Source organism: Pygocentrus nattereri, chromosome 28, assembly GCF_015220715.1.
Source record: "Pygocentrus nattereri isolate fPygNat1 chromosome 28, fPygNat1.pri, whole genome shotgun sequence".
Lineage (NCBI taxonomy): Eukaryota > Metazoa > Chordata > Actinopteri > Characiformes > Serrasalmidae > Pygocentrus > Pygocentrus nattereri.
Window position 1 is genome coordinate 11967373 of NC_051238.1, and position 27014 is coordinate 11994386.

The 27014-nt window shown below is 39.7% G+C and overlaps 1 protein-coding gene across 1 annotated transcript in view; it reads right to left on the minus strand.

Annotated features, from left to right (window-relative positions):
* Nucleotides 1-26407, minus strand: part of pde4d (phosphodiesterase 4D, cAMP-specific) — a 171485-nt gene extending 145078 nt beyond the window's left edge. Inside the window, exons 1-2 of the mRNA XM_017723368.2 lie at nt 26282-26407; nt 7781-7875 (exon numbers count right to left, since the gene is read on the minus strand). Of these exons, the coding sequence (XP_017578857.2) occupies nt 7781-7822 (42 nt within the window). The 5' untranslated portion in view covers nt 7823-7875; nt 26282-26407. The remainder of the gene's footprint in view (nt 1-7780; nt 7876-26281) is intronic.
* Between the last annotated feature and the right edge of the window lie 607 nt (nt 26408-27014).

Below are 27014 nucleotides of genomic sequence, written 5' to 3' on the forward strand. Positions count from 1 at the left end.
AGTAGATGGAAGGAGTACTTTGAAGAACTAATGAATGAGGAAAACGAGAGAGAGAGGAGGACAACGGGGGGAGAGATAGTGGATCAGGAAGTGCAGAGAATTAGTAAGGTGGAAGTGAGGGCAGCTTTAAAAAGGATGAAGAATGGAAAGGCAGTTGGTCCAGATGACATACCTGTGGAGGTATGGAGATGTTTAGGAGAGAAGGCAGTGGACTTTTTAACCAGGTTGTTTAACAAAATCCTGGAGAGTGAGAGGATGCCTAATGAGTGGAGAAGCAGTGTACTGGTCCCCAGTGTATTGGTCCCCATTCCACTGTATGAGGAAGTCAGGTGTAGCTGAAAAGTATGTTAGGGTGGTGCAGGACAATTATGAGGATAGTGAGACAGTGGTTAGGTGTGCAGTTGGAGTGACAAATGGTTTCAAGGTGAAGGTAGGGTTACATCAGGGATCAGCTTTGAGCCCCTTCTTGTTTGCAATGGTGATGGACAGGTTGACAGATGAGGTCAGGCAGGAGGCTCCATGGACCATGATGTTTGCAGATGACTTTGTAATCTGTGGTGAGAGTAGAGAGCAGGTGGAAGAGAATCTGGAGAGGTGGAGGTTTGCACTGGAGAGGAGAGGAATGAAGGTCAGTAGAGACAAGACGGAATACATGTGTGTGAATGAGACAGAGGCAGGTGGAAAGGTGAAGATGCAAGGAGTAGAGGTCATAAAGGTGGATGACTTCAAATATCTTGGGTCAACCATCCAGAGCAATGGACAGTGCAAAAAAGAGGTGAGGAAGAGGGTGCAGGCAGGATGGAGTGGGTGGAGACGGATGTCAGGGCTGATGTGTGACAGAAGGATAGCAGCAAGAGTGAAAGGGAAGGTTTACAAGACAGTAGTGCGTCCTGCAATGATGTATGTCTAAAAGACAGGAGGCTGAGCTGAAGGTGGCGGAGATGAAGATGCTGAGATTTTCATTGGGAGTGACAAGGATGGACAAGATTAGAAATGAGCAGATCAGAGGGACAGTGAAGGTGGAGCAGTTTGGAGATAAAGCCAGAGAGGCCAGGTTGAGATGGTTTGGACATGTGTTGAGGAGGAATAGTGGATATATTGGGCAAAGAATGTTGGAGATGGAGCTGCCAGGTAGAAGGAGAAGAGGTAGACCTCAGAGAAGGTTTATGGATGTCGTGAAGGTGGACATGGAGATGGTTGGTGTGAAAGTAGAGGAGGCAGTGGATAGGGCAAGATGGAGGGAGATGATCCACTGTGGCGACCCTTAAAGGGAGCAGCCGAAAGAAGAAGATTTAGTCAGGAAAGGTTAATGGAAAATAAGTGAAGAAAAGGAGTTTCTAAAGCTACTATAGAAAAAAATTGTAAAAGATACAGAGAAAATGGGACCTGGTAGGCCACCCAGACTGTCCCCATCAGATAAACAGTACTTAAAGCTTTCATCTTTGAGAGGAGAAAATCTAACTCTTGCTTAAACCTGGAAATATATACAGATGTTTCTGTCCATCCCTCCACTGTGAGAAGACAAGTCAGTAATATGGGTCTGAAAGGATGTGTAGCTGTCAATAAGCTGTTATTGATAAAACATTGCAAAACTGCTAAAAATCTCTTCAAATGGAACAATCTAGCCAACTATGACTCGATGTCACATTGACACTGTGAACACTGACAGATTTCACCGTATATTTTGTTGTTGAGGCTTTTATGAAATTTTCTGCTTAAACTATGTTCCCTGCTTTTTCCTGGACACTAAAATTAACTACTGACTTTTGAACAGTAATATATTCCCTACTGTTTTTCCTCATCAATTTTCACCCCATCAACTCTCAACTCCACCCTGTCTCTTTAGTTTAGATAGTGAGGGCTTTCAACCATAAACCAGAACCACCTAGATCTCTATCCAGCTAAACTAGAACTTTAGAAAACCTTATTTAGAACTAGTAAATAAGGCATAGTGATACAAGCAGATTAATTAACACACACTGAATGATTAATAGATTTAAATGTAATTTTTTCCTCTGTCTGCTTTAAGTAAAGTCGACCACTTGACAAACACTGTGTAGTTACAATAAATTAGCTCTCCATTAAGCTTGGTCCTGATGGGCCTACTCTTTCTTCTTGATTAATGAGTGCTCAAATTAAATAAAATATGAAGTGTGTTTGGCTGATTTTTAATAGTTACTTAACCCAAATTATTATGTAATACTCTTATGCAATGTGTAAAGATGCATTTAATTGCAACACTTTTGGAACCTTTTAGAACAAGTCAAATTAATAACGATCATATTTCAAGATTTCTTGCTGGTGCATATGATGGTGCATCTACAGACATCTGCACTATGTATATGATGAATAGTGTGTATGAAGCTGTTGGTAGGTATACATTCATCATTTCTTAAATTCAATATATAGATTTTACCTGCAGGATATATCACATATATCAGCATTTTGATTACTGACAGACATTTGCTAATTTGTGTAAATGATAAAGCATGTACATGTCTTCTTGAAGGATATATGAAAGCAAGGAGATTCACAGGGCTGAATAAGCCACAGATCAGATGCGTGTGATCAGGCCAGTTATTGCATGCTGGGGATTTGGATCAGTTGCATCATTACAGCATCATTGTTTTCATGATTTTTTTATATCATTGTGTCAATCATTATTTGGCATATCGGGAACAGATGTGCATGGCTAATCATCTAAACATCTTAAGTCACCACAGCAGTGCATGAGGGAATAATATAAATAAAGAATTCACATCTTAATTTACCCTCCCTCCCATCTCTCTGTCTCTCTCTCTTTCACTCTGTGTCTCTCACGCTTTCCTTGACACCAATTAACAACTAAATACAAGCACATATAACATTCTTCAAGTGCAAGATGGAACTACAAGAGTGACAAATAATCCAGAAGAATCTGGATGCCTTTGTCATTCCTGCCTTCTCCTGACAACCTGATCTGCTGAGAGATGAGAGTGTGCCTCCCGTCCCTCTGGACACACTTGCCTTTATCGATCAGAAACACAGAAGACCAGCTTTCTCCAAACAGCCTCTGGCCAAATGGAAAAAGCAATCGCTCACTGAATTACACAGAGAGTTTCGTCAACATACTTCAACCCCTCATCCAGCCTGGTATTGTACCAACACGAAACATACCAACAGCACACCATGATTGTGTTTGGCATTCCCTCGATTTTAATTTGCTGTATTTGTGTTAGTTCTGCCCATAATGAATTTATTCCATAATCTTAGAACAGTGAAAGGCTAAGGTTTCATGCAAAGACCCTCTCTCCACAGAGCTTTCTTCTCTGGCTATTCTGCCTTTCAAAACATTTCCTTCATAAAGGTATGGTCTATTGAGCTTACTCCCCTGAGGCGGTTTCAACGCACCGCATAAAAGTCATCTTATCATTTATTATTAATGACTTCATTGACTTTAATTAGATAATACTGGGACCCAAACAGTATGCTCCTCGTGAACTAAACAGTCGAGAATAGTTCTTCTTTTGGCCTGACCTTCAACAGCTACTCATCTTTCCCATGAAAACAAACAAGCACTATTTGTCACGACATAACCACTTCCTTAAGAGCTGCCTTCTAGGGGCTTGATTTCTAAAAAAAACAGCAATTTTTTATTTACAGGCCTCAGAGTAAACTCACCCTGATGAAAGCGATTTACTGTAACTTTGCTAAATATGTTCAGCAGTGGTGAGTTTACTGGAATTTGTATTAAGATTAGTTATTAGCTAAATGCTGGAAAATGTCTTCAGTTCCAAGCCCACCTGAAGATCAGTACTTCTCAGAAACGTCTTTATCATACTCTAATGTTCTGCTTTATGCTATATGTATTTTTAAACAAGAAACAAATGTTTTCCATAGTGTTTCTTTTATGTCTTGCACTTGAATAAAAGACAAGATGACATTTCAGGACAGTTTCATCATCTACTTCTGTCCACTTACCATGAAATAACATGGAGCAACAAGCAAATGTTTTTTTTATGTACAATGTGCAGCACCAGCACTACATCACTGCATGAAAAAAAACCTAAATAAGCAACAGAAACAGCATTTTGGAAGCCTGTTAAATGTAGAAAAAGGAAAGAGTAAATCTTACAGAAGTATGCAGAAGTTTGTTTACCTGCAGCCACGAAGTAAACATAAACTCTGCAGCAAACCGTAACACAGCTTGCAAACTCTATTTGAGGATAAGGCAGCAAGGAGTCTTTCTATTCTTGCTTTAGGAATTTTCACCCACTCCACCTCAGAGAGCGCTTCTAGTTCTGTGATATTCTTGGGCCGTCTTGCATGCACAGCATGTTTACGATCTACCCAGAGATTTTCAATAATGTTGAAGTTAGGGGACCATGAGGGCCATTCCAAAAGATTCAGCTGGAAATTCTTGAAGTAATTCACGGTGGATTTTGAGGTAGGATTTGGATCAATGTCTGGTTGTAGTGCTCAGCCTCTTTTCAACTTCAGTTTCTTGACTGACTGTGTTACATTTGCTTTTATGGAATCCATTCTTCCATCTACCCATGCATAATAGATCCACTCCCTCACTTAACACTCAGCAAAGTGTTCTTTTCATCAAATGCTGTTCCTTTTTTTCTCCAAAGATACCTTTGGTGAGTGTAGCAAAAGAGTTCTACTTTTACTTCATCAGTCTACAACATTTGTTTTCAAAATGCCTGTGGCTTAGCCTGATGCTACATACTTCAGATGTTAACATTTGAATTTGAAGGTAAGTCTTCAGATGACTCTGCTACGTAGTTCATGTCTTGCCTTGACCATTTCTTAATGACTTACTGAAGTAGGGATGCACTGATACCAACTGATACCACATGATACCGTGTGACATAAGCCATTGCTAATGAACAAAGACTCAAGCTGGCAGTGAATGAGTCTTTCTGACGCTGTGGACACAAAGTTATTGGTCACTTTAAACATTCTGCCGGCGAATTCCAACCAGACATACACTGTGCGATTTTAGCCTGTTTAAATGTCCCCAACATGGGTGGACACATGTAGGCTGTAAACACATGTAAACAGTGGTCTATTTAAACATACAGTGTGTTTATATAAAGTTGTTTATATATATATATATATATATATATATATATATATATGAAAAGAGCAGTGCATTTATATTTGATCCAAATCACTTTTAGTATGTTGCTCCAAAATACTATTAAGTTACAACTTCATCAGAATTTTACACAGTTACTGACAGCGGGCTGGCAATGTAACATTAGTTTTAGCTTTCTAGTTACTTTGTATGCTACTGCTTTGTTTAAATTTGCTTTTGATTTGTTTAGATGTTGTTATCAGTGCCATATTACTACTCCTAATAATAATAAGAAAATGAAGAAGAAGAAAACTGGTAATAAATATACATAATGTCATTATGCAGTTATTGTAATCACAATAAATACTTAACTGATAAACAAAATTGACATGTTAATTTGTTTTGATTGATTTGTTTTTTTTCATCAGTTTCAAAATGAAGTGAAATCATCGACAGAAATTGATAGAAGTGTCAATTTCATTTTAAATATATATATTTGAATATGTCTATGTACACCCCTGTTTCCAAAAAAGTTAATAAAATGTAAATAAAAGTAACCATAAACCCTACACTTAATTGAAAATATTAAACTCAAAATACTTGGCTTCCTCAGGTTCAGAAATGGAAATGGTTAGGCTTACACACTGACAGACATAAAATCACTTTGCATTATTTATTTTTCTTATTTTTATGTTTTGTAATCTTGTTTTTTTAAACAAATAAATGGCTACTGTCCCGATAGCTGTACATGTCATTTTCTGTATATATCTGACCAATTAGACAGAGCAGTTTTCATTTTAGATCCACAATCTATAATTCATGGTACCTCTTACCTGCAGGCTTAATACTTTTCCAAGAACAGTTCTGTTTTCAATATTAAACTCTGCAACACTGCAAAATGACTCACTCCTAAATCATGCCCACCACACTATGAAATCAGGCATCTAAACAGGTGGTAATGTCTCCTTGCATATGGTGAAGAGCAAACAAACATATTGCCTGTCTGAACTGATGGGTCGCTCCGAGCCAGTGCCAACAGCTTGGACACAGCTGAGCAAAGCAGCAATGCCTCATGGGAAACAAATTAACCCCACAGAAGATCTCTCCCTTTCACGGACAGCACCTTAATCTTATTACCTGAGTGAAATATGCAACACATCAGTCAAGCCATAAATAAATAAGGGGTAAATAAGCAAGCGATAGATACAATTAAGGGTGTTTTCACAGATGTGCTGAAGATACAAACATTCCAATTAGCTCAGCTACTGCTGCGTAGTGCTACACTGCATTTGGCAGACTATTAAATATGAATAAAGTGGGGGCACGCTGGATATTGGCACGACCCCTCCCCAACCTTGAAATGCTATGCACATTTAGTGAGCTATATGAAAACGAGCTCCTGCTGTTGCAGTGTAACTAGGGCTGGAAATATATTGGGATTCAAATTATACAATTATTAAATAGTGATGATGTTTGGCTATGAGATTAAAGTCAAAGAGGGTATTCCTTCTCGCCAAGGACTATCATGTCACCACATATCAAATGATATGAGCTTTTGGGCATTACCCTTGGGAACCTGAAAAGCCATGAAAATCTTTTTGTTATGATCAGTGGCTGACCTCAGAACATACAGAAAACAATTCATATTAAACCTCCCGTATAAACTGATGGAAATATGTCCTGACACCTCATTTGCTTGTAAAAATCCACAAATGCACAATGGGAGCTGCAATAAAGCCAATAAACGTCCACAAAGGCCTTTCTGCTGCGTGACTGAACTTCAAAGCCACAATCGGGGCTCTGGGAAAACAGAATAGTGGCATTTTATATAGCACCATAACAATACCTGAGGGCACATTTCCTCTAAATGTAAGAATGTCACTGATGCAGTGAACGATATTTAAAATTACAAAATGCTCTGCTTATATCTGTACTGTGAAAGGGGAAAAACAGTATTTGCTGGCTATGACCTTTGGGCCCTCAGGTGGCACTGCATTAAAAACAGACAATTTTTTTATATTATATACATATTTTATATAAATTTTATATATAATGATATATTATTATATTATATAAATATTTGCAGTGGAAAAGTGTCCTATGGTCCGACAAATAAAAATTTGAAATTTTTTTTCAGTTCACTTTTATAGAGAGCCAGCATCCATAATGGTAAAGTAGTGCATATGGCGTGACACACACATCTGTGAAGGCACCATTAATTCTGAATGATGTATACAGGTTTTGTCAACATACTGTATGCTGGCAACCAGATGACGTCTTTTTCAGGGAATTGTACTACAACAGCATGGCTCTATGGTAAGAGTTAGGGTATCAAACTGTCTCAGGTAGACATAGATTTCCTGATTGTATAAGATCTTGAGTAAGAAGGAAGAATACTGTGCTGTGCTTATGTGCTGCTATTTTTTCAATCATAATCTTTTCTTATGTTTTGCTTATTTTCTTGTGTAAAGAATTTTGAACTTTATAGCTAAAATGAGTGCGATTTCAATAAAGATGTATTATTATTATTACTACTATTATTATTATTGTTGTTGCTATTCATGTGTGTCCCTCTATGAAGCAAACACAAAAATAAGCTAGTGTGTCAATGAAATGATTTGTCATGATAGATAAAAGTCCTATTGTTGCACATATTGCGTTATATTTTTGTTATGTGTATATTTGCAGTGGTACAGAATGCTTCAGTGCACTCACGCTTTCCATCTGGCTTTCTCCGCTGCAGGCATTTTCCTGCATTGTGTGGCCCTTGGCTTGTAGCGAGTGGCCCCAGCCACTGGGAGAAATGCCTCCTGGAAGAGATCAGAAGGAAGATGGGATTAGATCCCCAATGAAATTCTCAAAGAACAGTGAATCACTGTCCCATGCGAAACAGACTATGACAGTTGTGGGAGTGGAATGCAGTGTTCTGCGGTGAACGCACTGGGTTCTTGGAAAAAATCATATAAACAATAGGTGAGTAATTCTGCACAGAATGACGGAAGATGAGTGAGAACCCATTTTGATTTGATGCTAAAATTATCCTCAAAAGAAACTACCCAAGAACTCCTCCAAATAAACAAAATAAAATACCATGGAAAAGAGCATAGAACTAATTACTGAATGAACGGTCTGCTAAGAATAGCTCTCCCTCAAACAAATGTGGTGAACTTATGACAACAGACTACACTATAATCCATCCAGGCACACTAGGCTATAGCCTGATACACTGGCAAGTTCTGGGATCTTCCATCCAGGCTGAGCATACACTTTTTTTACTATAGCTGCCCATGAAAGAAAGACCCGGAATGAAAGAAAGGTGCTATGCAAATAGAAGGTGTTATTATTATGGTGCTTTTACTTTTTGAAGTGACCTTGAGTTTTGCATGGCTCTGCAGCTCATTTGCATATTCCATGGGCCTGGTTTTGGTGTTAAATTGTCCATTGTGCTGTATTAGATTCTGTGTAATATTTAAGCTACGTAGTGAGAAAACTATGTGGCTAGTGATTGCTTACCTTACCGTTCTTGTCAAAAGCAAGTGAAATTATTACCCGCTGCTCATTTTTCCTTGGGAGGGCATTCTCCTGGCTAAGCACCTAGTACATGATATTGTGCTGTAAGCAAGCAAACTGCTACTAAAGGTCATTTCTGGTTTAAACATATTCCTTGGTCATACCACTTCTGTGCTAATGCTTCATGACTAGTATAGGTGATAGAGTCTAATGGGCAATTCTAGCTGCCCTCTTTTTGGGCCTCTCCAAAGACACAGCCTGCAACAATCAGCTCCCTCTCCTCCATAGAGAATGGAACCACAGGGCTCAACGTATTTGACTGAACTCACTTGAGGGTGAATTGGCCCAGCTTTAGAAGCTTGGCTTCAAACAGCACCATTTGGGCTTGGAGAGCAAGTATGTGTGAGACCCCTACAGATCTCAGCTCCTCTTTTCCAAAGGTTTGTACAAAGGAAACAAACAAATAAATGCACCAAAATACAACAAACTCACAAAAAGAGGGATTTAGGACCAACTGCAAACAAAAAACTTCAAAAAGCATTCTATATTCTTTTCCTATCCCTCTGAAGTCGAGCCTGTTGTGAGCTAAAGATTTGGGTTCTCTGTGTGAGGTTTTTTTTTCTTTCCCCTGTTGGGTCCTCCATTTTAGTTTCAGACACGTCCAGCTTTGCTGTCCCCCTGAGAGGAAATAAAGCTGCCCCCAGCCCATCTGGTTGAGGCTACCAATTGGAAGCTTTGAGAGCATTTAAAAGCGCCACTTGTATATGGCCTTTTGTGCCCTTGCCTGGGGACAAAATACAAAAAATATCAAGGACAAAGGGGGAAAATAAGAAAACATATTGGTAGGAGGTGGAGGCTGTGATCAAACCCAAGTGTGGGAGTGGGGACTATATCTTGGAAATATAACAGAAACTGACAAATATCTGGAAAACTGTTGTCAGCCTATAGAAAAGCAGTAAAAGTGTTTCTACCATGGTTTCCCAACAGAACTCAAATGGCCAGAGCTGATGAATAAAATTCTTTATATGAAAAAAACAGCTTTTATGTTGAGGCACCTAATGGAACACTTTGCGAAACAGGAAAACTGAATATGTGCAACATTAAAGGACCAAAAATGCTAATGTTCCTAACAATGATTTAAAGTGAATAGCCACAATTTAGCATTATGCAAAACACATAATTTGGCACACATAACTGGCGCTTAATAGCGTCCATTCTCTGTTAGCCACATTAGCAATTAGGTTGAGCTATTTCTTTAACGGGAAATTAGGTTGACCTATCATGAGCTGGTTCCTCATGGAATTATTGCTGTGATTCTGTTGGCCACTGGACGGTAGTTCCAAATTGCATATGATCATCTCTACTGAAATGTGAAATATGTACAGCATTCCCATTTGCAACAGAGAAATATTTACATATATTTTTCATAATATGTTAGTATAATTTACATAAGCATAAATATACTGCTCTGTAACGTCACAAGGTCCTCTCCGAAATGGGTCTTGAACCCTTGTCCCATGTGAGGAACCGAAGGAATATGAATATTAACCATGACAACACATTCAGTAACTGTAAGTTTTGTTATGAACTTTATGTCATTCATTTATTTATAGTCTTTAGTTAAAATGGACTGTTTGCTAATAAGGCCATTTTAAAAAGGATAGCATAAGCTCATTTTTTCCAACCTGATATTTCCTTGATAGCTTCAATAAAAGTTTTTTAGCCTTGGAGTAATAAAGAAAGAAACAAATAACACGAGAATATATATATACATACATATACATATACATATATATACATACATACATACATACATATATATATATATATATATATATATATATATATATATATATATATATATATATATATATATATATATATATATATATACACTGCTCAAAAAATAAAGGGAACACTTAAACAACACAATATAACTCCAAGTAAATCAAACTTCTGTGAAATCAAACTGTCCACTTAGGAAGCAACACTGATTGACTATCAATTTCACAGCTGTTGTGCAAATGGAATAGACAACAGGTGGAAATTATTGGCAATTAGCAAGACACACTCAACAAAGGAGTGGTTCTGCAGGTGGGGACCACAGACCACTTCTCAGTACCTTTCTGCTTTCTGGCTGATGTTCTGGTCACTTTTGAATGTTGGTGGTGCTTTCACACTCGTGGTAGAATGAGACGGACTCTACAACCCACACAAGTGGCTCAGGTAGTGCAGCTCATCCAGGATGGCACATCAATGCGAGCTGTGGCAAGAAGGTTTGCTATGTCTGTCAGCGTAGTGTCCAGAGGCTGGAGGCACTACCAGGAGACAGGCCAGTACACCAGGAGATGTGGAGGAGGCCGTAGGAGGGCAACAACCCAGCAGCAGGACCGCTACCTCCGCCTTTGTGCAAGGAGGAACAGGAGGAGCACTGCCAGAGCCCTGCAAAATGACCTCCAGCAGGCCACAAATGTGCATGTGTCTGCACAAACGGTTAGAAACCGACTCCATGAGGATGGTATGAGGGCCCGACGTCCACAGATAGGGGTTGTGCTCACAGCCCAACACCGTGCAGGACGCTTGGCATTTGCCAGAGAACACCAGGATTGACAAATTCACCACTGGCGCCCTGTGCTCTTGACAGATGAAAGCAGGTTCACACTGACCACGTGTGACGGTCGTGACATAGTCTGGAGACGCCGTGGAGAGCGATCTGCTGCCTGCAACATCCTTCAGCATGACCGGTTTGGCAGTGTGTCAGTAATGGTGTGGGGTGGCATTTCTTTGGAGGGCCGCACAGCCCTCCATGTGTTTGCCAGAGGTAGCCTGACTGCCATTAGGTACCGAGATGAGATCCTCAGACCCCTTGTGAGACCATATGCTGGTGCGGTTGGCCCTGGGTTCCTCATAATGCAGGACCACGCTAGACCTCATGTGGCTGGAGTGTGTCAGCAGTTCCTGCAAGATGAAGGCATTGAAGCTATGGACTGGCCCGCCCGTTCCCCAGACCTGAATCTGATTGAGCACATCTGGGACATCATGTCTCGCTCAACGCCACGTTGCACCACAGACTGTCCAGGAGTTGGCGGATGCTTTAGTCCAGGTCTGGGAGGAGATCCCTCAGGAGACCATCCGCCACCTCATCAGGAGCATGCCCAGGCGTTGTAGGGAGGTCATACAGGCACGTGGAGGCCACACACAATACTGAGCCTCATTTTGACTTGTTTTAAGGACATTACATCAAAGTTGGATCAGCCTGTGTGTGACTCCAAATCCAGGCCTCCATTGGTTAATAAATTTGATTTCCATTGATGATTTTTGTGTGATTTTGTTGTCAGCACATTCAACTTTGTACAGAACAAAGTATTTAATGAGAATATTTCATTCATTCAGATCTAGGATGTGTTATTTGAGTGTTCCCTTTATTTTTGTGAGCAGTATATATATATATATAAAACCTAGCAGAAAAAGTAAGGAAATTTGTGTTTGGTAGATTATTTCTTTGTTGTAACAGTGCTTCTTGGCAATAAATCTTATACAGTTGGAAAGCCTGTTAATTTCCCTTTTAAATGGTGCCACATTTGTAAGGAACATGCATTTGTGGGATGAGCAGTAGAGCTGAGTATGTGGGTTACGCCCATGAAAAATTTGCCAAATCCTCTCTACTAATGTTTGGTGGACTGGATGATTGAAGTTTGAAACAAGACATATTGGCAATTTAACAATTTATTCATTTAACAAATAGGAGCCTCAATAGCCTGTGGAAGAACCATACACAGCCACAACAGCCTGGCACCTCTTCCTCATGCTGGTCACCAGCCTGGTCACACACTGCTGTGGGATGGCATCCCATTCTTCAACCAGCATTTGTCGCAAGTCAGCCAACGTGGTTGTGTTGTTCCCTCTGGCACGAACAGCACGCCCAAGCTGATCCCACAAGGGTTCAATGGGGTTGAGGTCAGGACTGCTGGCAGGCCATTCCATCCTCTCCACTCTCAAATTCTGGAGGTAGTTTCTGATAAACCCCGCTCTGTGGGGGCCAGCGTTGTCATCTTGGAGGACAGAGTTCGGTCCCAGACTGTAGAGATATGGGATTGCCACTGGTTGCAGAATTTCATCTCAATATCTAGATATCTATTGAGATTGCCTCCAATAATGACAAGCCTCGTTTTTCCAGTGAGGGAGATGCCGCCCCATACCATCACACTGCCTCCACCAAAAGATGTTACTCTATCGGTGCAGCAATCAGCATAGCGTTCTTCGCGTCTTCTCCACACTTTGACGCTACGATCCAACTGCCGTGGTTTCCAGGCACCTGATTGGCAGCACTTGGGGTTACCAGAAGCTCAAAACAAGTGTCAATAGCAAGAGCAAATTAAGCTGTTTGGCAACGGCAGAAAAGATTTGGCAAATTTTTCATGGGCGCAACCCACATACTCAGCTCTACTGCTCATCCCACAAATGCATGTTCCTTACAAATGTGGCACCATTTAAAAGGGAAATCAACAGGCTTTCCAACGGTATAAGATTTATTGCCAAGAAGCACTGTTACAAAAAAGAAATAATCTACCAAACACAAATTTCCTTTGGCCATTTAAATTGGCCATTTATTTTGGTCCATCCTTCATGAAATTTGCACACAATATAAAGGCCAACATGCTTTTTCAAACTGCACAGCATTAGACACAAAATGTCCATATTTAATCTGTAGCAAACTTCAACTGGGCGTGATCAGGATTCTTACTGGGGAGGTAGTATGATACCTGCTTAAATGGTTTTAAATAGACTCTGTCAGTCCTATACCTTTTAAGTAAAATTAGCATAATTATTTTGATTGACCTTGGAATTATACTGTACACTGATTTGGCTCCTTCAATTACACATAATGGCAGCTGAGGGATTTTTGAAGACTGCAAAGTCACCTTCAGTAATGCAGGAAGGTGGGAAAACATCCAGTACTTTCACATCTTGAAAGTCGTGTTTAATGTACAGGCTTTCTAAACACAGTGACACTTGGAAGATTCCCAGCTAAGGTAAAGGGCCGATCACAGCATTAGGCTCTACACATCTGCCTGGTCATTAAAAATTCAGTCAGGGCATTTTTTTTTCTATTTAGAAAGATTTAAGAGTCTTTCCTCAATGCTTTTTAAAAATTATTTTCAAAGTTAAGGAGTAACAGTTTTTTGGCAAAACCCTAGGGCTCAGATAAATAATCTCATTATGCCTAAAATGAATGTTGTTATATTTAAGTTATGCACAATGCTCAATATGGAACTAGTAACACATTTTGCTAAAGGATTAGTGGAGACAGAACTTTCATTTAATTTTAGTTAAGATAATAAAAAGGTAAAAATATACAAAATCTATTTATTGTAGGGTACTTTCTATTGAGTCACTCTACTCTCTAAATTTCAACTTGTAAATAAAAAAAAATAAATAAAAAGTTACTTTTTTAAGACCTTATTGATTTCTCTTAAAGTGAAGTTGAAAATTTGGATGTATTATTGGTTTAATTTTTAAATAATTTAGGAAAAAAAAAATTTTCATGTCACTACCGAAACACAAAAGCTGAGCTTTATTTTAGCCACACTCCTGCACTTTAGAGAAAGGAGTGAGACTGCACACCTGTCTCTTATGATGAGCAGTTAGATCTCATTGTTTTGTTCTAAATGTGTCCCATTCAAAATCAATGTCAAACATCAAGAACTATCACTACAGAAACATATTTTCTGCAATTTAAAAAACTTTTTTTGTATTTTAATGAACAATATTATGACATTATGTGTGTACAACTGTTCAAAACTGTGTTTACGTCATTTACCAGCTAGTGTTTCCAAATTATGCTCAACATTAACTAAAATTGTCATTACAGAAACCATCACTACTGAGGCATTTGTTTAGTAGTGTTGTTTTGGTCAGGGCTAAATGATATGTGCAATCACATAATTTAATAAAATACACATAACTAAGGTGTAAGATCAATCAACGCAAAAGGATTTTAGTCTGAAATGTGTTTTGAATTCTGTACCAGTTTGTTAGAGTGAGCCACATAAAGGACTGTGCAAAAGTAAAAGATTTCACTTTATTTACTTCTTTTTAGTCAAAATGGCCATTAATCTATTCATGTTTCAGAGAGTATTTCTGAGATTACATACAAACTAAGAAGCTACCAGTGTCAGAACAATGAACTGACCACCCTGGAGTCCAGACCTCACCATCACTGAATTTGGGATTACTTGGATCCTTCTTACCAACCTGTAAGATCGAATATCTCTGCAGACGTCTTTGAAAAACTTAAAGTAAGTCTCTGTAATTAAAGAAAAGGATGGAGACATGAAATACTGCAAATAAAGAAATCATATTTAGTTGTTGAAGAGTTCTGCTTTTTTTTCCTGATGCTGAAAAACAAATGCTTAGGTAGTCTCTGATTTTGTAGAGTTCTGTATATACAAACACATACATTAACATATTTAATCATATCTATTTATCTATTATTACATATCTATTAATCATATAATTTCACCTGCCTATGCTATATTTATATGTTCATGGTGAGATTGGAATTAATATATTTAAGCTTGAAAAACTCTCATACATGGCATTGAATGATGTTGACTTAAATGGCACTCTCTTCACCAAGTAACTCTTAATTGATTAAATAAGTGCATGCTATTGTGAGTTGCTGTGCATTGACAGTGGAAGCATTACAGCTACCCAGCTATCGCAGTGGTCTCGCAGTGGTCACAGAGCAGCCGTCATGAACTTTCAGCTTAGGATCAGCATTTTAATCTAGAGTATCTACTGTGCCAATATCTCAAACAGAAGCCAGAGAGGCAATAATGCCCAGGACAGTGTGTGTGTGTGCAACTATGCATTTCATATGCAGGAAATATTCAATATCGGATGAAGCCACAGGCTTACTGTTTGCAAGTGAAGTGGTCTTTTTCATGCACAGATATCTCCTCTTATTTTCTTTTGTGTCAAAGTGGAATCAATCCAAAATTACCCCACATTTCAGGCAGACTCATGCTCTCCTCCCTAGTTTACATTAGCATTTAAAGACATGATTTGTCACATTACTATTGAATGAACTTTGTCACATTGTTTTGGCTGCAGGCATGTTGATTACTTTTGCCTTAGTGCACCTTCTGAATACAAATGGTAAACAAGGTGAAGTGGAGATCCTGAACAGCAACGGATTGTCTGTTTTTGCACAACTACTCAGTTAACAGCATCCACAGTTAACACAGAAGGCTTCCAGCTCCTCCTTGTGGTGGTTTAGGGAACAGTTTTCTTGTTTCAGCTGCATTTAAAAGGCCCATACCTGACATGTTTCTTTAGCTTACATTATGTCAGTGTTTTATTATGACAGTTAAATTATGCAACATTTGTGTAAAAAACAAAACAAAAAAAACAAACAAAGAAAACAATTCATTTACTCTACAACTTTGCAAACCCATGCCCAATGACAGAACTAAATCTTAAGTGTGGCATCACAAAAAACACAGAGGAATCAAAACAGGAGGTACATCCAAATGGCAAAAAAACCAAAACAGACAGGCTAAGGAAATACATATCATGATATTCAGGACAACTCAATAGGAGGTACATAGAGGTCAAAAATAAGGTCTACCAATTCTTGATATTCAGTGCTTCTCTAAAAACAGCCAATACAAAGTGAGACATGCAAACTCTATTAGGTTAATCTACATAGTCTTTATATTAAGCTCACATGGCAAGCAGTGCAGCAGCACACACAAAGTTTAATTTTCCTTTTTTTTTGCTGCTTGCCACTAAAGAAACATGCAAAACAGCTGATTTAATTAAGCATGATGATTTGCTGGTGGGGCAGTACCCTTCTAAATGACCCCCCTGATGCCTATCCCAACCTCTTTTTACCCCTTAAAGAGGCCATTTCTGTTACTGTGTCCTCTGATTGGCTGTCCTGTATTATGTATCAGTCTGGGCTGAATGTGTGCTGTAGGCTGAATAAGCAGATATATGGAAAGGTACACTGCTTTTACATGTATGAAACATTTTACATCAACACAGCTTTTGCCCAGAATAACTATATGTAAATACTTATTTGTGTTGATGTCATACCTCAGAGGTCACTGACCCTAGTCCTGGAGGTCTACCTTATTTTTAAATCTAATTCGAACCACAGTCTGCCAAACCTGCTCCAGCTTATTAACTTCTTCCTGATTGGATGGATCAGATACACTAGTGTTGGGTAAGGAGGAGCAGGTAGGAACTAAACTCTGTAGGAAAACAGGAGGAGGACCAGTAACCACTGTAATACATTTCAATTATGTGAAAACAATGTAGCCATTTGAAGTCTGTGAAGTCTTTGAAGTTTGTGATTTTGCTATGCAAAGCAATGCACGACACTATTGTTATCTGACAGTATTTTATTCATCTTCTTGGTTAAATTTTTTTTGGATCACTAACTCATCCCACAGTTTTCAACATATCGACACTGTTTCATCTCTGAACTATCCGGCCTGATCGGGAGTTGTGCTTGTATAAAGATTTTTGATCGGAGGTACAGTTTTCATACAATCATTGTTAAATGACAATTTTTTTCCCATAAAATGAATGGGATGCAAAACTTTTGTCATATTGATATAAGTTCATTAGTAACACCATATTAACCAAGTGGGGAACAACAGCAACCATCTAGTGACACCTTAGCAACCACCTGGGTTTCCATAGTAACCACTTATTAACACCTTTGCAACCACTTACAATAACATAGTAACCAACACCCTAGCATCCGCTGTTTGGCAACATCCTAGCAACCAAATGGGATACCACAACAAACCCCTAGCAACCACCTGGGATACCACAGCAACCACTTATCAGCACCTTTGCAACCACCTACAATAACATAGTAACACCCTAGCAACCACCTAGCCGCTTGGCAACACCCTAGCAACCACCTCAGAACTTCTTAAGTTGCGCACTCTACATCTTCTTCAGGAAATACACATTTCTCGTTCTGAAATTGGATTATATGGCTACATCAGAAGGCTAATGCCATTACATCTAAAGTCAGTCCCTTTTCATCTTATGAGGAAAGAATTTGTCAAATAATTACAAAATAAAAGCTCAGTTAGTGGAGATACAGGTACAGCTAGACTTTTGCCAGGCCTTTTCCCAGCCCACATGCCTGAACCACCACTCATCGTTTATCATGCTGTGCTAATTATCATTCACCTCTGTTCTCTTTTTATTAGATTCAACAGTAACTGCTGCTCGTAGTCATATAACTTTGTCCTAGAACATATACACTGCTCAAAACAAAGTTGAAATGTGCTGACAACAAAATCACACAAAATCACATCCGCCAACTCCTGGACAGTCTGTGGTGCAACGTGGCGTTGGTGGATGGAGCGAGACATGATGTCCCAGATGTGCTCAATCAGATTCAGGTCTGGGGAACGGGCGGGCCAGTCCATAGCTTCAATGCCTTCATCTTGCAGGAACTGCTGACACACTCCAGCCACATGATGTCTAGTATTGTCCTGCATTAGGTGGAACCCAGGGCCAACCGCACCAGCATATGGTCTCACAAGGGGTCTGAAGATCTCATCTCGGTACCTAATAGCAGTCAGGCTACCTCTGACGAGCACATGGAGGGCTGTGCGGCCCTCCAAAGAAATGCCACCCCACACCATTACTGACCCACTGCCAAACCGGGCATGCTGAAGGATGTTGCAGGCAGCAGATCGCTCTCCACGGCGTCTCCAGACTCTGTCACGTCTGTCACATGTGCTCAGTGTGAACCTGCTTTCATCTGTGAAGAGCACAGGGCGCCAGTGGCGAATTTGCCAATCCTGGTGTTCTCTGGCAAATGCCAAGTGTCCTGCACGGTGTTGGGCTGTGAGCACAACCCCTATCTGTGGACGTCGGGCCCTCATTACCATCCTCATGGAGTCGGTTTCTAACCGTTTGTGCAGACACATGCACATTTGTGGCCTGCTGGAGGTCATTTTGCAGGGCTCTGGCAGTGCTCTTCCTGTGCCTCCTTGCACAAAGGCGGAGGTAGCGGTCCTGCTGCTGGGTTGTTGCCCTCCTACGGCCTCCTCCACGTCTCCTGGTGTACTGGCCTGTCTCCTTGTAGCGCCTCCAGCCTCTGGACACTACGCTGACAGACACAGCAAACCTTCTTGCCACAGCTCACATTGATGTGCCATCCTGGATGAGCTGCACTACCTGAGCCACTTGTGTGGGTTGTAGAGTGCGTCTCATGCTACCACGAGTGTGAAAGCACCACCAACATTCAAAAGTGACCAAAACATCAGCCAGAAAGCAGAAAGGTACTGAGAAGTGGTCTGTGGTCCCCACCTGCAGAACCACTCCTATATTGAGTGTGTCTTGCTAATTGCCAATAATTTCCACCTGTTGTCTATTCAATTTGCACAACAGCTGTGAAATTGATTGTCAATCAGTGTTGCTTCCTAAGTGGACAGTTTGATTTCACAGAAGTTTGATTTACTTGGAGTTATATTGTGTTGTTTAAGTGTTCCCTTTATTTTTTTGAGCAGTGTATATTCTTGGACAATTGTATCACTGAGTATCATTGGGTAAACATAGAAAGTGGTAAAAAAAAAAACTTTATGGAAAGTTTTCCATGGGAAAGCCAGTCTGTTAAACTGCACAGTTTATAACTAAGACCAAAATAACTTCTGGAATATATAGAGCAGACAGCAATATCAAGCAGATACTCCAGGAAGCTAATATACCCAAAGGTCAATCTGGCGCCAACTGGGTGATTGCCTGTCCCAAAACTAAAGTGCACCTCTAATCTAGCGCAAAACTCAAGAAAAGCCATGGTAGTGAAACTGCATAGACGACTCTGAAATTTTTATGTAACAGTTGGAAAACAATATGGATTCTATGTGTAGTGACGGTACTTCAACCAGAAAAACTGCAGTTTTCTGCATGCAAGTATTTGACTCATGGCTAATTCTACATAAGTTTTAATAAACTCAATATGAACACAAAATATTGCAACACACACATTTTCAAAGCCATTTATCCTTCTGGGTCATGGGGGGAGTTGGAGCCTATCCCACCAGTCACTGGGCAGAAGGCAAATTGTGATACTGTATGATGGAATAAAATATTCATAATTTATTTTTTTCATTATTACCCGATTTTCTCCCCAGTTTAGTCGTTTCCAATTCCACCCACTAGTTAGGACTCCCCCAATCACACGATACTACCAACGCTAGGAGGGTGAAGGCGGCACAGGCTTCCTCCGAGACCTGTGAAACCAACCACCGCATCTTTTCGAACTGACACTCACACAACGTCATTGGACAGCCAAACGCGCTCAGAGGAAAGCGCCAACTACATCAGCTAACAGATGCCTGCACTGACTAGCATCACGTTGAGTGATGGGGGGTGAAGGGGGGCCATCCTACCCACCCAGAGAAAGTGAGGCCAATTGAATTCAAGAATCAAGAATCAAGAATTTTGTCTTGTGATATGATGAATCATGCATAACATGGCCACATGACTGAACTAACAGGATAAAAAGTCCATTTTGATTTCAGATGCATGTAAATGCATTGTTTTTCAGAACAGTGTGTTCAAAACAGTCTAATTTTACAGCTACATATATAGACTGTATAGGCTGGGGTGTTAGTGGCACATTTCAAAACAATGTTTACATACAACATCAAACTCATTTATTTCAAGAAAGTGAATAAAACAACATGACATGGGCCCTTTAAAATGATTATATCTCTAATGTCAGTTGTTCATCTGACATGTTGCCATCTGTGCTACGTCCTTGTCTCACCTGGCTAACTTATTATGTATCATGAGAGAGTTTAGAAAAGGCCTTAGCTGTTTTTGTCTAAAAAAAAAGAGGAAAGAAGGGGCCAAAAAAACAACAATATGGAGTGGGGGGGTCTGACCTTCTAGCTATAGGCAGAAGCTGCCCAGCCCAAGTTCTCTGAGTTCTCCTCCCTCAATCAATCAATCTTCCTTCAGACTACCACCATTTGGAGGCATAGTCAGAACTCACAAACAACTGTTAGTACAGAACAATCTGCATGTCTAAATCGCACACTGGCCTCAAATCATGTCATTATTTAGGAAACAAATAGACTTGCTTGTATCTGTCACTTTATGTACATCCTAGCTGAGTCTTGAGTCTCTGAGGTGTGAGTCTGAATCAAGTCTCAAATCTTTCATTGTTAAGTCTCAAACTGTAATTAGCAGGTCAACTAAACATGATATATTACTTATGCAGAATGTACTGCAATGTAGCTTTGTATTTTGCCCTCAGTTACAGGCTTCTGTTCGCTAAGGGATTCACTGTATTCTTGCACATCACACAGAGAAAAACATGGTTACTCTTACTCTGTTCATTTTACTTTCAAACCCTGACATGAAAAACAAAGAAAATCATCAACTCATTATTGGCTATACTTTATCTGTAACAACCTAAAACCAAACACATCACAACTCTGCTATATTAGCCATCAGGCTAGTTAGTATACTATCCACCTATGGTCTTACTGCTTTTTTGTGTTTTTTTGTTGTTGTTGCTGTTTTCATTATTTTAAAATATTCATATTTTGCCAGTTCCTTTAAAAGCCACATTCATTGCACATAGCACATGGCTTATGTCCATGGAACTGAAGGTTTTCCTTACCAAAGTTACACTAAAAGACTCAGAAATTACTTTTGTCAGTTGCAAAATCAACAGGCAAAGTCTCACCAGTCAAATAGTTTCATTTACCACCTCACATTGTGCGTGTGCTTTTAGTCAGGCAGAAATCATGGAAGTCTTTGATCTAGAGTCTGAGCCGAGTTATGAGTCAGTTAATGGCAAACTCAGGCAAGGCTTAAGCCTTAATTTTGTCCCTGCTTTTGTCAAACTTTACATTATACAGTGTCAGAAATCACATAAGCAAGTCTATCACTTCAAACAGGATCACTATTTCATTTTGACTTCTTGTATCTTGCTTGCGAACTACAGATTCCTGTAAAATTCACTACAAAGTATTCTGACATTCACTACTGCAATTGTTAAAGCTTTAGTAGTAACATTTTAAATGACAGTAGTTCATCTATTTTTGCCTTTACTCAGACATTTTTTATTGATTTCTGTCCCAAGTGAAACCACAGTGTGCCTCTTAATGATAAAACACAGTTGGCTTTACTGCTTGCCTCTGTGAAACTAAGCATATGACCCATCATGAGCAGTAATAAGGAAAATGTTAAACATCCATGTGTTTGTTAATCATGAGTGAGCCATGCATGTGCTGTGGTTTCTTTCATGGTTGCAACAAGCCTGTAACACAGAGTCATCATTCAAAGAAAGGATGGGGAAGTCTCTGATCACGGCATCAGACATTATGCCGCCAACAACTAATCAAAGGTTAACGATAGGGGGCATTCAAAACATGCAGAACTACAGTTCCGATATTGCATAAACAGTCTTGACCCCTGGTCAAATTACAGGTTTTGTTGATTTCTTAAGTGAAAATATTTTCCTGAAAATATTTGTTTCTACTAACTATTGCACAGGCCATGTTTTATGTTTTTTTCAATGTTAAATTCTGAAAAAAAAAACAATAATCTTGCATTCAAATTATAAAACTACTTATTTTCACTTAAAATCAACAAAACGTCATTTGACCAAGGGTGTTTAAACTTTTGCATACAACTGTAAGGCAGTGTATATGTTTCACTTACTACCAAATAGCTGGTATTTGACCTATAGTTGACCAAAGGCTATTCATAATATGTAAGATTACCAACTACTGCAGCGTTACATATATGCCAGTACCAATGTTTCTTTTACAACCAAAGAGGTGTTCTTAGCCATGTTAATGGTTGGTGCTAGTTGGATTGGTGATTGATGCTGATCGCATTTTAAGCTCAAAGCAAATAAACCATCAGTTTCTAAGAAGAAAAATATTTGGCCTACATTCACCTCTCCCCTCTACCAGAACACCAGCAAAGAGCTTTCGCTTTTCTGTAGCAGTAGGAATATGTGACATAAATCTGTAATCAATTCAGGACATCGATGTTTTGTTGTTATTTAGACTGGAAAAGACATTCTTGTGGTGTAGAAAGAGCCACATGCAAAGATAGATCACCATTTCTGGTCAGATTGAGCAACACATGAGCAACAACATTTCAACATATTTCAACCTTAGTGACACAACTTTGAGGCCATTGTGATTCGCTGTACAAATGTTGAGGCAGGAAGATGGAGCAAGATCCGCAAAAGTGCTTTTGTGCCAGGCACTGTGTCATAAACAGCTCTGCAACAATTCATCTGTGGCTTATGCTCCAGTTATTAGTGTTCATTTCCTCTTCTATTTCGAAAGTGTCTAAAGGCTCAATCAGGCATTGCAGCAGTAGGGCAGTTTTGTAGTGGAGTGATTACATAAGCATTCAGACAACTGACTAGACTAGCTGTGGTTCTGGAGGGCTGTAGTTCAGCATAGTTTGGAGACTTCCCTGCTTAAACACACGTAAATTACCTAGTCATTAATCAATTTATCAATGCCCTGCCTACAAACACATTCATAGCCACTGCTACGATTCTATAGACAAGAATCTAACTCAACTCAATGAGAGAGTCGCATAAATTATTGATAGCAGACCACTACAGTGTTTGTCTAAAGACACAGTGTACGTTTTCAAGTGTAAAATTATGTCGCCATAACAAAGTTGTTACACCTTCATTACTCATTTTTACTAGTTGACTTGTCATTCATAAAAGTAGTCGGCTAGCCTGCGCAAACTCTAAATGTTGCTATTTAAAACTAGCCTGGAAATGAGAATGACAATACATTTGTCACCACCACGCCAACATTAGCTCAATTACACAGAAACTACAAAAGGAATGGGACCTTTCAGAAAATACAGGTTCAAAATAAATACTATTTGAAATGAACATCACACCTATTGTTTATTATGAGACTGACAAATACTCCACTACAGTTTCTTGTTAGCTTGGATGGGATTTTCACTAGCATTCTTGTCAAACTTTGCAGTAGAAGCTAGAAAGGAACACGGCTGTGCAATTAATTTTTACAGTGAAAGAAATCATATCTGAACATGTAATATTTTGTTTTACATTTAATAATTAAATACTTAACAACTCTGCCAGGTTGAGCAAAATGTATAATTTAGGCATCATTTTTTCACATGCCAACTGTTTGTTAGTTACATTAGCCTTGTAGCTCCAGTGCAAATCTACAGAAGTAAACATCAGACACTAAAGGGAATAAAGCTAACACACTAACCTTGGTAGTCACTATACAACAATACAATTCAATCCACTGCAGTATAAGTAGATCCAATACAATACATTGCATTTTTACATCCTATAACTTTACTCGCTAGGCGGTACATTATGGTGTCAGCAGTTTCTGATTAGAATTTAACAGTGCACGACTGGTTGGTGTAAGTCTTGTGCGAATGTAGGCCACTTTCAGGACACTGAGTCAGCAAAGACAACCTCAGCAAATGTTTGCAAGGCCTCTCAAAATCCTTATACCTATTTCTCTCTCTCTCTTTCTCTCTCTCTCTCTCTCTCTCTCTCTCTCTATATATATATATATATATATATATATATATATATATATATATATGTATGTATCATTGCAGTAACAGCAAATTTTCACGAATTCGCAATTTGCCCTAGCCTGAGGTGAGGTACCCTAACACATTTACCAGGGACCGCCAGACATGTCTGTCAGCTCTCTGGTCTTGTGCCACTTTGTTTATATTTGAGATGATATTATGTGAAATATGTTGACACTTCTGCATTTGATTGTGTTTGATTGATTGTGCATAAAGTGGGCTGAGATGGAGGCCTGAGGAAACAGATGGAGCAAGGGCACTATAGAGAGGAGAGATGCACAAGGATTTGTTGCCAACAGCAATGAAAACAAAGGCCACACTGTCCCCACCTCAGCGCTAGCCGTCATTTGAGCAAACTACAAAGAGTCATTTGCATGTCAGAGGTTAACATGGCACAAGGGTTTTACTGTTTAGAGGAACAATGAACAGCTGAGAGCACAGTGAAAGGTGGGCTCATAAACCAAAACTAGAGCCTCCACTTAACTTCCACAAAGACCCAATCTGTGACTTTGACGTTTTGATGCATAAATGCTGGTCACCTAGAACAGCAGTTGTTACCTTTGCACAGAGAGTTCCTAGGTTGAATTTTAGGCCAGTGGTCAGTGAGCATAATCACGGTGCTGGGCCAGCAAGGTTATGTATAAGGTATGAAGCTGTCGTGTAAACAAAACTCTGTCATAAGGAACCGATTATAGACTGAAACGCAGAAGTGCTGGCCTGAAGGGTGGTGTCATAAATGACATCATTAGCTGGCTTTACAGACACTATAAATATAGCTCATCACACACCCTTCTTAAACACCCCCATTCACATTCTCCAGTATCGCCATGCAATGTTTTTTAACCAACCCCCCCACCCACAGAAAAAAAGCACACAGCTGGCAGTCAAAAAGAGACGCTAAAACATAAATCAAGCCAAAACAGAGCAAGCCTTTATGTTATCTTAAGCATTAAATTACATAAACATTATTTATGAATCAAGAACTCATTTGTGGCTTTTGCCTCAGCGCTCAGGCTAAACAGCCACTAATGAGTGTGGTGGAGTTTCCACATTAAATTTCACATTTCCACGCATTGCATTGCAAACCATAAAATGAGACAGACTTAAGTTTGACTCAATTCGCTGCCAAATACTCCTAAAAAATGAGCAGCATTTCATTCCAGCGATATTATAATTCTGACACCTAAATACTTGTGTAGACACCTAGTGAGAAGCTAAGGCAGTCAGTTCTTCACAGGATGTTCAGCTTCAGGAAGTTGTACACATGGCTTCATTTAAAGGAAGGAACACCAACACGTGCAAAGAAAACATGACAGAACATCTGCAATTCCCACAGCCTTTTCTCCATCACACTGAATGGGGCCCACACCAAGACAAACAGGCTAGTAGACGACATTGTTTTTCTCCTACTTTAGGACTTTTGTATTTTACAGTGCTTTTCAACATAATATCTGATCACAGATACAGAAAAGAACAGAAAACTTGATCAAAACAGTACAAAAAACAGTACAATAAGTAGCCAATGGGCAAGTGCTTCAGCATCTACCTACTGGCTTCTATTAAAAGCATGTCTCGAGTCAGTGGGTTCTTTTTTTTAAGCACAGGTAAGTATGTCAGCAAAGCCATGGGTATGTTAGACGCAGCAGATAGAGATACGGTTGAAAAATGCTTTATTATTATTATATTAGTATTCCTTTAATTTTGCTGCAGTCTATTTGAGCGTGGTCTAGCTATGGTAGAAAGAAATGCGAAAGTAAGGAAAGAGTCACTTTGGTGACTACGTGCATGTGGAGGGGTTGTTCTATGTGCATGCAATGCAATGCAGTCCCAACTTTACTGAGGAGGCTGGGCATCCCAAAAGTCACCTTGTACCCGCCTCCACCCATTCAGAGCCATAAACATCCCTCAAAGGCACACATTCATGCAGCAGATGTGAAATTCCAGCACAAATACAAAAGTCCTCAGATAGGTACATAGTCATAGTCCCTTTAAACAGCTACTGATGCAATGCAATGCCCCATTCTCTACCACTACAGTGATGTTGAGAAAAGAGGTGAAGGGAAAAGGCAAACAAGAACTTACTCTTTTCCTGAGAGAAAGCAAGAGAACGTGACAGACAAGGTCTCCCCCTCCGTCCCGAGGGATCCTGTACTGCTGTCACTGCACTCCAGTCCACCCCTAAAAGAGGCAGGACAAAGTATGTGTCCCCCAGTGCTTCCTGTGCTGCTGAGAAACAAGCGCACTGTGGTTTAAGGATGGAACAACAACAGAGTTCCCAGCTTCTCAGCCAATCATGGCTCCACTCGGCTCTGCAGGCCCCTCCCCCCTCCCCCGGAGTTCCACCAGCCCAGGCAGCACAAGCAGAAGCTAGAGACACTTTTAAGGAGCCCCAGCAAAAGAGTGCTGCAGCATCACAGCAGGACGACTGTACAGGACGGCCCCTGCCAGCACTGAGCAGTTCCACTGCTCTGCCGAATATGCCTCATCACATTATACACTCCAACTAGGTTCTGTATGAAATAATCAGCAGTTCAATATCTAGTTTAATGCACTGAACCACAAAAAAGGTGCTACACAGAATCATTTCATAGGGCTCTGTAGAGGTTCTTTTTGCAAAATAAAAGGGTTTAAATAGAGCACTGTGCAAAAGTCAGCCTTTTCACTGAATATCTGGACAAAATGACCATTAAGTACAAGTTATTCATTTTTCAGCAGGAAAAATAACACAAAACATTTTTAATAGAAAATGACACAGAAGTCTCAACGGCTAAATCTAATAGTGTTTTCAGTATTTAGTGTGCCCACCCTTAACCTT